The sequence below is a fragment of the Phalacrocorax aristotelis genome, chromosome 10, assembly GCF_949628215.1.
Source record: "Phalacrocorax aristotelis chromosome 10, bGulAri2.1, whole genome shotgun sequence".
Classification (NCBI taxonomy): domain Eukaryota; kingdom Metazoa; phylum Chordata; class Aves; order Suliformes; family Phalacrocoracidae; genus Phalacrocorax; species Phalacrocorax aristotelis.
Genome location: NC_134285.1, coordinates 19,074,189 through 19,089,602, shown reverse-complemented (window position 1 = coordinate 19,089,602; position 15,414 = coordinate 19,074,189). Strand labels below are relative to the sequence as shown.

Sequence of the window (15,414 nt, the reverse complement as noted above, 5' to 3'; positions counted from 1 at the left end):
ACCACCATTCCCTCTAATTTCTAGGGCATCCTTTCCCCATGTACAAAAAGGATCGCAGGTCCTGGTGAGACTCTCTCTGCTTTGAGGATGCCATAAGATGCTCTCACTACACATACTACAGTGAATCACATGGTGCTTCATCTATTCTGGAGAAAAAGATTTAATCCATTTGAATAAAAATAATAATAATTTTTAAACCCACAGTTCCGTAAGTCTTGTATATTTCAAACTTCAAATTTCATCTCAGCACATTTGTTGCAAAGAAGAGGCCTGTTTTCAGTCTGTCTTCCCACTGCTCAGTACAGGGTTGTTGGATGAAGGAATGCAAGGAACAACAAACTTCCCGTCAACTCCCACTAGAAGCTAAGTATTTGCACTTGTAAACATAGACCGTCTATACAGTGACACAGCAGTAGTGAATGGGAACTAGCCATTCCAACAGTTACATGTTAATACATGACTACAGTGTGAGTCAAACTACTACATGTAATTTTGATGGAGTACAAGATGTTCCTACTCCCACTTGCTCCTTTATCGGGATTATGACCCCACAACACAGAGGCAAAAACACACACACTAACTTCTCTGTTTATGCAAGTCTGTGTGCAATATCATATTACAAACCCAGCTTTACTGGTGCTTTTAACAAAACACATTAGATATGAACTCAGGCAACTAAGGAGCCGGCTCACATTCACTTCTACGATCTCTGCTGCCAGGACAGGGTGAAGAGGAAGCAAGCAAAGATGGCCAGGCCCAAGGCCACCACATATTGCAACTCCAAGCCCAGAGATGGTCTGCCTACAGTTTACTAAATCAGCTAGGTCTGCAGGAATTCCAGGTCACTGGAATGCAATTAAACAAAAGAGGACCGATACTCATTTGTTAACAGAGCAAATCCAGCTTTTGATATTCAAAACCTGAAAGACAGCAATCTGTGAACTGAAATTGCCTTTTAGAGAATTTTTTTAGCATTTTTGGCTCCAATAACTACCTTACAGGTCTGTCTCCACCCTCCCCGCTTAAAGGCACTGGGAACCTGCCTCAGTTCCTCACTGTTTCATACCATTCTTTCTCCTGCTACAGAACACCTTTAGCTTCTCTGCAGCAAACCTCAGTATTTAAAGACAGCAATGACATCTAGCGGCTTATTAAGGATTTGCCTTACTAAAGTTTCAGCTCAGTCATTTATTTTTAGAAAGTAGACAAAACACACAGCGCTCAGCATTTCAGTTAGCAGCTTCCAACCACATAAACCAAAATTCTCTACAAAATCTTCCGTAACACACTCACAATTGTCCCCCACAAGGCGCGGCATTTCCCCAGTCCCTTGCTTGAAGCCTAAGAGAGGTGAGGTAGTATGTACAAGTCTGCTTTAGGCCTTGCCTGCACAACTACATTTCTTCAGTGTAAATCTAGATACAGATATTTGTTCTGGTTAAATGGGGCTGGGGCTCCCGCCCTCCCTTTTGGTTATGCTGTTCTCTAGCTGCATCAAACTAAACGGCAGAGGTTATTCACATAGACAAGGACAAGGCCTAAGGCCACATCATTTGTAACAGCTGGTACACAGTTCATTCACAGCTAAAAAAAATATACAAAGGACTGTGATTTCTAGAATGTAACTGTGCTGAAATTACAAGGAGAAAAGATAAAAATGCTATTCTAAAAGCAAAGAGGAAGAGATCTTCCAGATTAGATTTGCAGAACAGTAAGCAGTTAACTTCCTTCTACACCCCCAAAAAAAACCTTACCTTTTTCACTGAGTGATATTGCAAAATTGCCAAGAAGCACAGGTGAGCGGTTACTGAAACTTTTGAAGCATGTGACAATGTAAGGCAGGCTCAGAAGATATCTTTATGTAGCTTCCTGTACTACTGGCACTACTCATTTAACCACTGCTGGAGCCTATGCAGGCATTAACAACTCTCCACAGTCTTGGCAGTGAATGATCTATAAGATTTTTCGGTTAACAATGGTGAGGAAGCATGAGATTTGTGGTGTACATATCTGGTGCACAAGCCTACAGCCCTCAGAGAATGTTGTACACTAATCATTAAAAAGCCCCAAAGTACTTCTAGTTTTAACTGAGACATATTAATATCCAAGACTGGAATCAGTAGGTTCTTGAGGTGCCTTCCCCTACCACCCCATCTCAGGCAAGGACTTGAGCATTTTTATTTACTCAGTATGCCTCAGTTCCCACAGACACACGCTTCTTCCAATATTACGGCAAGCAGATCTCCCTGGAATGGTCTATAAGCAAATAATATTGCTAATCTTCAGAGCACAAAAGAAACATTTAGCGATGCAGCTGTTCTGTGGCACTAAAACAAAAAGAACGGAGGGCTATAATAATTCTAATATGCCAGGAAAGCATCCTGTAAAAACCCGAAAGTAAGGAGATGGATCGAGTATTAAGAACATCTCAAAAAAAAAAAATTGGAAATGCTCCCTGCATCAGAATGAGCTGCTACTGATGTTTCTGTGAAAGGGCAGAAAAACAGCCACTTGCCTTTGGCCAGAAACGGCGTTGGGGGCTGGGGGGGCGCTACTGTTGCTCTATAATGACATATACAACCTTAAATATCACACTGCTTACATGAAAAGATGATGATTCAGGAGCGGTCAGTTATAACAGGTTTAATGTTGAACTTCAAAAGACATCATATTTAGTTTTCACCACAAATTCTTCTGGCAGACTCAGCAACTTATTCAAAGCAAAAGGCTATCCAAAGACAAGGAAAACTACAACATGTGGATTTCTGAACCACTGCTTAATGGAACCACTGAAACAGTGGTTTCTGATAAGCCAGCAACAAACACTACCAGGTTGCAATGAGACTGCCTATCCCATGGCTCCAACAATGAAAAGAGGATTTCAAAGATGCAGGTCTTCCTACTGCCCAGTCTGATTTTTATTACTTATGTCATTTTACACAGCTAAAATTCATTCATTCCAGGCTGAAGATCCCAACAAAAGCACAGATGTTCTTCTGGAGCTCTGAATGGTTATCAAAACTCTCAGGTCAGCTCCTGGAGGACACCAATTTGTATTCCCTTTCAATGATGTGAAGATCCATTTCTTACCACCTTACGAACAGGGTAAGTGACGAGCAGATTGAGAAAGGTACTCAAGCACATACATTCATGTGAAAGAACTGAAGAGCTTTTTCAGAAGACAGTACTTTCTTTTGCTTTAATTATAAGAATCGTAATTTTTCACTTGGAGCATTCCATTCTTCAGTCTATTACTACCTTTGTGATTCAGCCCCAAACAGCACAACTTCATTCAGATTTTAGTTTCTTCAAAAATAAAACAAGGAACCCTTGCTAAATTAATAACGAAAATATTTTGTTCCCTCACTCACAATGTAGTGATTGTCACCTTCTGTGAAGAATTTTCCAAGTCAGAGCAACAGACAGAAGCACTGACCTGCAGCCATCTCCAGAAAGTATCAAGTACCGTCAGGAAGGCAAAAGACTGCCTAGTCACAAGGTACTGGCTTCAAATGGCAAAGCAAATTTCACACCACACAACTTTTCTGTAGTCTACCCTTGAGGGAACCTAAATCTAGATCTCAAGTGCAGCTTGGAAAGAACCACAGCAGGACAATACAAAAGCTGGGCTGCGGCCCTGCTTGCAAAGTATCAGTTGAAACATCACTACTGCACATACCAATTTTGGTTTGGGGTAAAGATCAAAACAAGACCCACTATAGGAAGACAGTCATAGTAGAAACAGGATGGAGAGAGGGAGGAAAGGATGAACAGACTAGGAAGTATTACCAGAAACAAAGTGAAGAGCACCTAGAGAAAATTCAAATGTATGGGCTTGTCCACAAACCTTGTGGGAAAGAGAATTATGCACCTTGAATTGCAGGCAAATGACTTAGGTATATTATGAGACACCCCTGCTTGAGAATTATACACATACTTATATTACGTTGTGTAGAAACATATATTTGTGTAATGTTATTTACAAAATATATATGCAAGAGTATTTGTCCTTTCATGTTCTTTCCATGTATGTGGTTAGAGGCTCTCAGCAAAAAGGAAACAGAAGGCAGTTCCAGCTTTGGAAGTGATGAACAAAGACTACACTGCTTAGTGTTCTTCACCACCTTTCCCTTTAAGCTCATCTTCACCAAAACAAATACCATGCAACAGAGAAGACAAATCATAGACTGTTCTCAATTCCTTCTGGATGTTCCTTCTGGTCCCATTGCATTCTGGACAAGGCACTCCATTAGCTTCACACCGAGAACCACAGAAGAAGAGCAAGCAACAAACATCTGCTAAAAAAATATTCCAAGTAAGTTAGCTCTAACTATTGTTGAAGTTCTTAAGACAGCCATAGCTATATCTCCCCATTTTCAAGACCAGTTCACTGTAATCCTGATATCAAGACCCCGCTACTCTTTCCTTGGAGTTCTACGGATGCCACTGTGCTCCTGCTTCTGGAGTTTATATTCCCACTATACAAGCTTCACAAGTTGTGAACAAAACCACTCTGGTGTGTTGACAGTTGCAGAATTGGAAAACTACAGCCAGCTTTGCATCTCCTCTTCATACTTTTGGGGATCAATAAAAGGCTTGTCAATGGACCGGATCATCAGCTCACCACAGTACACACATTCGGCTGCCACAATGTCATCGATGTCAGCTTTGATCTGTTCCCGGCTCTGCTGTCCCTTCCCCAAACTAATGGTATCTGTGTCCTTGGGACGATGGTGGCTCTTGGAAGGCTGACTGGTAGCTGCCAGCTTCTTCTGAAGATCTTCAAGTTTTGCCTGCTTATAGGCAGGAAGGTTTGGGAAAACTGCTTGGAGGAGACAGTCATAGTGAAACATGTGACCACACAGGAAAAGGTAAAAAGGGCGGTTTAGAAGTGGAAAGTCACAAGCAGCACATTTTTCCTGAGGTTCCACAGAGCCATACTTATTTCTCATCTCCTGGATATCCTCTCGGATTCTCTTGGCACTCTGTGTGGCTTCCTCCATCTCCCTTTTCAGCTCTTCAATGTGCTTGTTGTAGTCCTCCAGGGAGTTACAGATTGCCTCCTTGAAATGGTCAATAGTCACAAAGTCTGGAAAGAATGGCAAGACGTCTTCAATCTTCAGCAGGGCACAGCTGGAGAGGCAGGCCATTGCCTTCTTGACATCCTTCTCTTCCTGAACAACATGGCGAGCAATCTTCAACCAGAGCTTCTTCCGGAGTTCCTCATCATCTTCAGGGAGATCTGCACAGGACTTGGCGAGATCAACATCCACCTAGAAGTTGTACAGACAAGGAAACTGAGTTAAGCTTCCCTCTTTGTGTATCCACCATTCAACTTCAAAGCCTGCTGTCCGTTATAGGAGGCATTAGTAGAAAACTTCTACTAATTGCCTAACTTCTACTTCATTGCCTAGGGCTGCACTACTGACCTGCTCCTTCTTTACATGTCAAACACCTCTTCTCTCCACCAGTATTGCTCCCCAAAGATTTGCTTGCTACCCAGCAGGGAACAACAAAGCCCAACCCTACAAAGGGTAAAATCATGTTACGGTATCTCTGCTGCCCACATATTTCAGCAGAGACACAGCAGTGCAAATAGAAAAAATCCCAACATCTCCCTGAAGGTCAGACTAAGCTAACAAAGGCAATTCTTCTGTGATAATTATCATCACAGCTAGGAATAGGATGTATTTAGAATCCTGAACAATAGCTATACAAATCTTGCATAAATGCAGATGTGTTAAAAGTATGTTATGTTAGAGACTGAGCTTAAGACAGACAGTCCTCCCTCTTGTACCTTCCATGCCCCTACCGTCTATTATGGTTTGTCACAGTCAGTTGTAAATTAAAACACTTGTGAAAGCGTAGAAGTATGTTAACAGAGACAGGTCTTTCTTTCTAGACTTAGCTGCACAGCTCCTATACTGATGAGTCTGTCCAGTTCCTCTCAGTGCTTGGCTGTTCAAGATAACTTGAACAAGCTACATTCCTATATATCATAGCGTGCATGCGCAGACACACACATACCTGTAAGGCGAGGTCCACAGCCTCCTCATACAATTCCATCACTTTGTAAATATGGACACACGCATGGTGATGCCCATGCTCTGCACACAGGCGCAAGGCATACTTCAGGTCATAGTGGATCCTGTTTGGGTTGGTTCCCGCTTGCTCCAGGTATGACAGTAGCGAGTCTGGCCGACACAAAGCGTAAAGAGACAACAGGTAGTTGTGAATGGCTTGCTGCGTTACCTCCAACTGGTAGACACAGAACTCCATATATCTAATGGCTTCATTGATCTGCTGGGTGCTGGCACTCTGGCTGTAGTTAACAAGGGCTGGAATGAGGTTCCTGGCATCCAGCCTAGAGCCCATAGAAATCCAAGCATCAACTACCTTCTTGGGAATATGCTGGATGAGGACTGGAGAGAACTTGTAGAACAGCTTCTCATCTCTGTGCCTGGCCAGCACATTTAGAGCTTCATCGTACTCATCGTGCTGGCAGTGGTGAGCTACTACGCGCTCATAGTCCTGCATGATGACAGCAAAGTACACCATGTGCTCTGTGTCCCCATGGCTTGCCAACAGCTCATAAATAGATGCCCGGTTATTGAATAGACAGTCTTTGTTTTTAGGACTGCTCAGGAAAGTGCGAAACTTCTCCCGTGTATCCAAATAGAGATTTCGCTGTGAGGGATCTCCTTCCAATATACCTAGCCAGTTCAGGTACAGCTCTGTTAGCCATGTGGTCAGCAGAGTTGCCTGTGTCTTCTCAGAAGGCTTTAGGTTACTTAGCTTCTTAATCAGAAACTCCATCAGGGCCTCTTCTTGCTTGGCTTCAATGAACCTAAGCGCAATTTCCTCAAAGTAGTTCTGGGTCAGTGCATAACATTTGGCACTGTCTAGATACCGCTTGTTTTGGAAGCAGTGCTCTGCCTCTTTTGCCAGCACAATATCTAGGCACTCTGGACGATCTTTACAATACTCTTTGGCTAAATCAAATTTGTTCATATTCATATACATCTTCCACACATCCCTAGATTCCCGCTGGACGTGGTAGCGGAACACTACTTTCTCAGTGTGGATCCATATCTGCTGGACTGTGGGATCTTTGATCATACGTGTCAGTAAGCCAAACTTCTCCAGAAACAGATCTTGAAAAACAACCTGCCCATTCAGAGTGCATACAGCCTTCACCCGATCAGGCAGCAGCAACAGGAAGTGAAACTGAGTAAGTACAATGGATATTGGCTTGTTCACAGTTATGTCAATATCAGAAGGATAAACCCAGACCCGTTCATCACTCAGAATTGAATCAGGACGGCTATAATCCAATGTACCATATAAAACGCCATTTCCCATCATCCAGGCAAAGGAGCGCGGGTTGGAGCGCAGTTTTGGGGTATAAAAGGCTATCTCACTGAAACCAAAGCTGGCCGGAAACTCCCTGAAGCTGGGCAAATGGTCAGCATGTATAGCAAATATGGAGCTGAAGCCTTGCTGCTCTGTCCCTTCAGGCACTTTGCCAACAAACTGGAAGAGTCTCTTTCCAGTGGTGGCTATAATAAAAAATTTCCCTTCTATCCCTCGTTCAATCTCCAAGCAGCAGACTGGGGCAGGTCCTGATTCCTCCTCCAGAGTGTAGACCTGTCGGAAGTACTGGTCAGGATTAGTGCTGAAGAGGCTTCCCTCGCTGACAGAGATTTCAGCCTCATAGATCTGCCCCTGGGCTGTTCCCACCAGGATAGGCCCAGTGTTGGTCTCTGAACCAAGAAATTTGTTCCAGCCCACGCTTTCAATCAAGTGGCCTTTCCAGCGGGAGAGTGCTCGCACTTTCTGAACACTTCTGTTCAGGTAGAGGCATTCACTGGTGTTCAGAGCAATCAGGAGATGAGAGCCTGCCAACAGGAAAGGGATATGGGAAGGAGAAGGAGAGAACAAATTAAAACTGTGCTTAAGCAAGCCAAATTCCTGAGGCTTCTAATTCTCACATTTGATAAGCTCAGATATCAACATATTCAATCCTAGACTTTCCCAGGCATTCATAGGAACGTGGGGGATTTCCATGCTGGATCAGAATGGTAGTCCATAAACTCCTAGTCCCAGATGCTTCAGTGAGAAGGTATTCTTCCATTTCAGTAAGTGTTTTAAGGACAGTTCCCAGAGTTCTCTCCTACCCCTGGCAGCTGGTGACAGATATGAGCGTCTCCTTCCAAACTTTTGATTTTTGAAATCAGTCAAAGCTACAGTGAGCTGCAGAAGTTTTACAGTCCTTTTTAGAAATTCTTATATAAACACATACAACACAGGGTGTCTGCAAAGATTTCCTTTTATTGCTTTCAGCAGCCTTGCTCAGACCAGCCTAATTGCATGTGTTTCATTTCAGAGAGTTCAAAAGCAACAATATTCACACAACAAGCCAGTGTTTTTCTAATAGCACAGGGGCAAATCAGTAGGCAGGGCACCTGGGCAGTGGAGTCCTGCCCACAGAAGAACCACCTGTTCTCCTTATTGACAGAACAGAAAGAAATTGCCTTCACTTGAATTGAATGTGCTTGTTATGCACACTGAATTGTATCTGCTGCCAGACGCTGTCTGTAAATATACATAGTCCATTGCCTCACCTGTGTGGTCCAAAAACATCTTGTAGACTTTGGCTTCATCTTTGCGTCCCAGCTCTACCTGATTAGGTTCATCCGGCTTCCCAAGATCAATCCTGCAAAGAGAAACCATGAAAGCATGCTTCCAACAAAAGTTCACATAGGTGTAATTGCTTATTGCTTTCCATATTGGGTTCATGGCTACTTATCCAGTTTGTAACTGTAAGTTCTCTAGCAACTTAAGAAAAAAACAAGGCAAGGGAAAAAAAGCAATAACTTGAGGTCTCTGGCAGCATTACCTGAGAAGGGTGTCTTTGCCAAGGCTCATACAGAGCTGGTTAGAGGAGACCACTAAGCTGTTAATTTTCTCTGGAGGAGCAAAATCAATCCTTTGCTTGTTAAATATTGGTGTTTCCTTCTCCAGTCGTGCATTCACATATCCTGGAGAAAGAACATGAAAACTTAAAAACAAACCAAGACAAAAACCCACAATGACCACCCCACACTACATCAAAATCTAACCTAGAAGGCTAGAAGGATTATCACCTGCTCCCAGTTTTACTGAGAAAGGAATGTGCTCCATGGAGCATGAACACAGACAGCAGCACTCACATAGATATTTATAACAGGAAAGAAAAGTAGAAATAGGCTTTACTGCCTTGTCACAGAGCTGCAAACTTGTCACAAGCATTAATTTGAAAGCACACAAAATTCTAGGGGAAGCCACAAAACTGTCACATAAACTGCATAAGAAGCTGAAAATGAGAGTAGAACCACCAAGCAATTTGTTTTCCTTCGTTGAGGGTTTATTTGATCAAGACAGGAAAGAATGGCTGATATTACAAAAGACACAAAGAGGACTCTGGTTTGACACTCCCATGCAAGCTACCCAAGGGACCACTGTGACACTAATTGAAATATATTTATCTCTTATTGCATGTTGGAATTGAATGAGCTACCATACTTGATATCCATCATTCACAAGCTAAAGTTATTTTTAAAGCCATGTTGGGGTTTTTTGTATCCACACAGAAGACTTCATCATAGAGAGAAGTCTGTTGGGTTATTTGCTGCACAGAACACAGCTGGAGGTCACAATGATGCTTGTACTGTAACCCTGTTTTACCAATCATAACACTATCCTAACTGCAACTTCCCAGTTGTTGCTGGAAGGCATGCAAACTATTTATTAGAGCCAAAACAATAACTAAGACCTGGTGTTTGCTCAATCAATGCTCCAATCTTGGCATAAATTGTTTCTTGAACTGAAACCAGACTGGTTTACTGTTTCATGGCAAAGATGGAGCCAGACTAACCTAATCCTTGATCCTTTTGAAAACCATGCCTGAATTCTAAGAAATGCCCAATTAAATTAAGATTAGAGTTAAGGGCTGAAGATTGACAAGACACGGCCACCTCATGGACACATGTTACGTTTTAAGCCCAACCAAGCAAACCTGACAAATCAGTGAACTGAAAACTGGAGTGTGTACAACCACAGCAAGTTAGCTCATGTGACGGAGTAAGAATTCAGCTAGTCAATTTAGTCCCAACCAGCTTGGGAAATGTTGTATCCATAGGAAGGCACGTTGAGGGATTACTTATGAAGGATATCGAGGTGGGAAAGGCACAGAATGGAGAAGTAAGGTCCGACTTGACGGAAGTGACAAACTTCTGCAGAAATATGTTAATAAATAAAGAAATAAAACTTAGAAATCTATTGCTCTAAAAAGCTCTTATGATCTTCAGTGCAGGTGGGCAAAGCATAAGATGCAGTTCAAACTCCAAGACTTGTTCCTTTGGCTATAAAAGCCCAGCCATAGGTAAGCAGTCAACAAGCTGAAAACTTTTAAGACAGGTGAACCTGAAACACCATGTGGCAGCAGAGAGAAGCAGCATGACAGATTTAGTTTTCACAGAAGCCAGATAGAGCTCTACACCCAAAAACATGGGACTTGAAGAGACCATTCCGTTCTATTCCTAAATGAGGACAGCACTCGATATGGTCTTCCTATGAGGAAAAAAAACTACAAAAGAGTTCAGATATGCCAGTGAACTGCAAAATCAGAAAGAATTCTTATAAAGCCAAAACCAAGTGATGACACTCATTAGCAAAATCCTGGAATGTATGTGCATCCACAAACAGATTTTATCACAAAGTTTTATCCATATCTGTCCCATGAGACAAGTTTTCCCAGTGACGGAATTTCCCAGACGCACGAAGTCTTACATAACCCTCTGACACAGAAAACAGCAGAGGATCTCAGTCTACCACACTGCCTCAAGTTAGAAAGCAAGACGGATTGATACACTGCTAGGGTAACCCGTCTGCTTTGCTCCGTGTGCGAATGAAGGATTTCTAAAACAACCAGATCCATGCAGCAGTTAACCTAGACAAGAAGAATAAAACTGAAAAGAGCTATAGTAAGTTAAGGCCATTCATGGCCAAAGTAGCTAACTAGGAAGATGTAAACTTAAAGAAAAAAAGAAACATGGGATTGTACCTCAGAGGAAAGAAACTGTTTCCATTCTAAGGAACATAGGCCTGACACCCTCTAGACTGGGACTAACAATGCCACTTCAAAGCACATTCAATACCTATAATGTCCCCCAAATTATCCTGAAAAACTCTAACTTCAGCCATGTTGCTGTTAAAAAGACCAATGGAGTAGTGGAAAGCAGCTTGCTAAGACTACAGATCCCTTAATTGCCTATTCTGCCAATGCCTTCTCCTTGCCGCTGCCTCAACACTAGATTATCTGCGGGATCTGTAAAGGATTCTTATTTTTAGAAGAAAAAAGCACATGCAGGAACAGACAAAGCAACCACAATCTGAGTAGGCAGCCTTTTGCTCAGCACATGTGTTTTGTTCTTACACACTGATCCACATCTTAAACACCACCCACTTATGCAAATGTGCGTTCCTTCCAGTTCAGCAAAATAGATGTTCTTAATTTCAGATTAAGGAGCTACAATGCCACATCTTAAATTTGCTGGTATGAACTGTGGTTCAAAACAAGCAGACGAAATTCCCAAGCTGCAGATTCACATGATGTCACAGCTAACCAGTAAATATAAATACATATTTTTATATATATAAAAAGGAAAGATTTCTCTGATGGGAAAAAAACCACCTAACAACAGATCAACAAATCACATTAATTCAGACAATCTTCAGTTTTCTTCAGATTGCCACCAGGCAAAACAAGGCTGACTGAGGCAGCAAGGAAACCCGAACACAGGAGGGCAAGGGAGCAACTAGCACCTATACACAGGTAGGGGTTGAGCTGGGGTGAGGATTTTGGTTTTTCTTCTATTCAGTTATAGTTCAAGCCAGTGGATTGGATTCCAGCATTCTGAACTCTTTAGGACTGTATCCATTACAATTATAACAACTGTAGGTTCGTCATCACTAACATGATGATAGCCAGCATCCGTAATAGGAGAAGGATGCACTTTAGTTTACAGTTCTCTATACAAAGGAGATGTCTATTTTATAACATGTACTCCTTTCAAACAGTCTGCTCCTTCATCCTGACCCCAATGTCTCTCTTCTGTTCAGGTGAGATCCTACTGCAGCATTTCCCACCCTGATTTCTGGGCAAATCTGCATTTTTCCTTAAAGTTTTTAATCTGTTCAAAGATCTACGCTCACCATCATCCATCACATCTAGTGGGTCAAAGTAAGTTTTTTCATGCTGGAACTGCAGTACTTAAAGTTTGGCAACAGAGTCACTGCTTGGACCTACAACTTTAAGAAACAGCACCTGAAGTTTAACAAGCACAGGGAACAACTAACTGAAACAGAGGAATAAGGTTTAACATCTTCCAAAATTTCCAACCTAACTTTTTGGAGTCCTTTCAGGAAGTGAACTATTTACTTGCATCTTTTACCAAAATAAATTTGCTTAAACTTCAGACTTCCCACAACTGCTACAAGCCCAAGTTTTGTTCAAAATCATCAGTACAGTCTGGTTTAAGAATAATTAAAGTCCTGATTAGGCTGTGCCTTTGCAATTCAGCAGTTTCCAAAACTTTCTTTGCCAACATCAATTGTCAGCAAACAGGCAGATTTCTCAACTCCAAGACAAGCATGACTACAGACAGTGTTGCAGAAGTGAAGAAGAAAAGCTGAGTCCTTGAAAATTTATTTTTGGTAACACAGCTTGTCCCAACACCGTTTTGCACAACACCTATTCAGAACACTTATTCTGTATCTAACATTACACAACAAAATAGCTACACATGTTAAAACAAACACAGAGAACATATCTACTTCAGTACCTAGACTCAGAGTAATTCTGCTTGTGTATACTCAACGATATACATAGCAGGACATAATTCATCAATTCTTACCACATATGTAAACCTCACAGCCTGGTTTCCCCAAAAGTTAACAGTGGGCAACACTATATGAGGAAAACCTTGAAAGAATGTGTCTATGCATTTCCAAACTTATAACTCAAAATTGCCAGCTCTGCACAGCAGCTGGTACTACCATGACAATACCAGGCAGAACAGAATCCTCTCATAACTTACACTTCCCTGCCACTCTCAGTAAAACATTGTCAGGTAGCATCTCACAGGGAAGAGTTATTGAACCCAATAAACCTTGAATTTATCAACGAATATACCTGCCATTTGTTTGCTTTCTCTCACATGAAAGAGATATGGAAGACTGTCCAGAGGAGGGCCACAAAGCTGGTGAAGGGTTTAGAGGAGAAACCATATGAGGACCGGCTAAAGTCACTTGGTTTATTCAGGCTGGAGAAGGGGAGACTGAGGGCAGACCTCATCATGGTCTACATCTTCCTCACAAAGGGAAGAGAAGGAGCAGGTGTTGATCTCTTCTCTCTGGCCACCAGCGAGGCCAGGAATGGCAGGAAGATGTGCCAGGGGAGGTTCAGGTTGTATATTAGGAAAAGGTTCTTCAACCAGAGGGTGGTGGAGCACTGGAACAGGCTCTCCAGGGAGGCAGTCACAGCACCAAGCCTGACGATATGCAAGAAGCACTTCGACAACATCCACAGAGATACAGTGCGAATTTCAAAGTTGTCCTGTGCAGGGACAGGAGTTGGACTCAACTATCCTTGTGGGTTCCTTCCAACTCAGGACATTCTATGATTGTATGAAAAAACTGACTGGTCATCACACTGTTATATTACATTAATTGTACACCTCCCTGAACAGTGCAGTGTACCAAAGCTTCACAGACCTTGACAGAAAAGTTTAACAGTAATATAGATTGCTTTCTTGGTAATCTTCTTCAGCAGCAACCTTGCCATCACGTAGTCAGCCTGAGGGAAGCACTCCAAACAACTAAGCCTTTGGTAAACTGGCCCCAAGTTAGGAAACTAATGCCATGCAGGTACATCTGATACGGGCTGCCCAGAGAGGTGGTGGAATCACCATCCCTGGAGGTGTTCAAAAAACATGTAGATATGGCACTTCAGGACATGGTTTAGGAGACCTGGGGGTATTGGGTTGGTGGTTGGGCTTGATGATCCTAGAGTTCTTTTCCAACCTTAACGATTCTATGATCTGTGCAGACAGCCAGAATATAGTACTGCAACAGTGGGGTTCCTCGGAGAGAAGGGGGGTGGGGGGAAAAGCTAACCAAAAAAGGAAGCAAGCTGGTGAGATTATCTCAGACAACTACCACAGCTCTGAACTGAATAGTGCTGAGGTGTGGTTAGAATTCCTGACTACAAAGGCATGCCACTTCACATACATGTGTTTCCACCACGCACAACAAAGGGAGTATGGCCTTATGAAGCCCTCCCACAGACAACAGCGCCTCAGTTTTGCTAAGATGACCTGCACCGCCCCTGAGCTTCAACCCAAATCCAGCATCCCCTTGCATCAAAACATTTCACACATCAAGTGACAGACAAACAAACCGCAGCTGATGTTATGTTGCATGCACAGCGATACACCTTTTACTGGGAGCACTCCCCGCAGCCTGACGTACCCTACTCCCCACCCCGGCCCTAGCTAAGGAGCTGCCACCTTGCCTCCCCGCCTCCCAGAAGGAAAACCCGCAGCGGAGTTCCCCGCACGCCGGGGGCCCCGCCGAGGGGCTGAGGGTGGGAGCCGGCCTCCAGCCGCCTGGTCACCCGGCCTCGGCCTCCATAGCGGGGGGGGGGGGGGGGGGGGCCCACACACACGACGTGCCCAGAGCCTGGCTGTAACCACAGCCCGGCGCCGCCGGCGGGGGCCTCCTACCTGAGTGCGGGATGCCCACGCTGACGCGGCTCTGCTGTACGGACGCGGAGCGGTAGAGGGAATCTTCGTACTCGTCCAGGATGGAGGCCATGGCCGCCAAGAAACCGCCGGCGCCAACCGGCACCTCAGGCCCGCACCGGCTGCTTCCGCCAGCGCTCAGCTGACCTACCTCACGTGACCGCCCGGCAGCGCACTGCGCCTGCGCCGTGTGCCGCCCCCGTCCCGGAGCGCGAGACTCCCGGAAGGCGGTGTTCGCCTTTCCCGAAAAGGCGGCGAGAGGGCACCTGGACGCGTCCCGCCTTCGCCGGTGTCACTTACGCCCCTGTGTTCTCCCAAAAAGCGTGTTCGTTTGCCCGGTGTGCAAAACGCCGAACTGCACCCAGAACGGAGGTAGTGCAGAAGACACCGAGTTGGGCGGGAGTGTCGATCTGCTTGAGGGCAGGAGGGCTCTGCAGAGGGACCCGGACAGGCTGGATCGATGGGCCAAGGCCAGTTGTGTGAGGTTTAACAAGGCCCAGTGCCGGGTCCTGCACTTGGGTTACAAAAAGCACACACAAGGCTACAGGCTTGGGCAGGAGTGGCTGGAGAG

General features: G+C 44.0%; 1 protein-coding gene across 1 annotated transcript; it reads right to left on the bottom strand.

Moving 5' to 3' along the window:
- Positions 1-2,628: 2,628 nt before the first annotated feature.
- Positions 2,629-15,023, bottom strand: VPS18 (VPS18 core subunit of CORVET and HOPS complexes). Its single transcript, XM_075105558.1, has 5 exons — positions 14,826-15,023; positions 8,900-9,041; positions 8,625-8,716; positions 6,028-7,898; positions 2,629-5,273 (listed from the first exon to the last, which is right to left on the bottom strand). Exons 1-5 carry the CDS (start codon positions 14,914-14,916, stop codon positions 4,545-4,547), a joined length of 2,925 nt encoding a protein of 974 aa, XP_074961659.1. The 5' UTR covers positions 14,917-15,023; the 3' UTR covers positions 2,629-4,544.
- Positions 15,024-15,414: the final 391 nt, after the last annotated feature.

What these genes read in the sequence shown, in the direction of transcription:
- VPS18 (XM_075105558.1), bottom strand. Translation starts at nt 14,916, where the DNA reads ATGGCCTCCATCCTGGACGAGTACGAAGATTCCCTCTACCGCTCCGCG. An exon ending in CGTGGGCATCCCGCACTCAG is followed by an intron (nt 9,042 to 14,825) that starts GTAGGAGGCCCC and finishes TTCTTTCTCCAG; the next exon opens with GATATGTGAATGCACGACTG. An exon ending in CTGTGGACCTCGCCTTACAG is followed by an intron (nt 5,274 to 6,027) that starts GTATGTGTGTGT and finishes TACAACTTCTAG; the next exon opens with GTGGATGTTGATCTCGCCAA.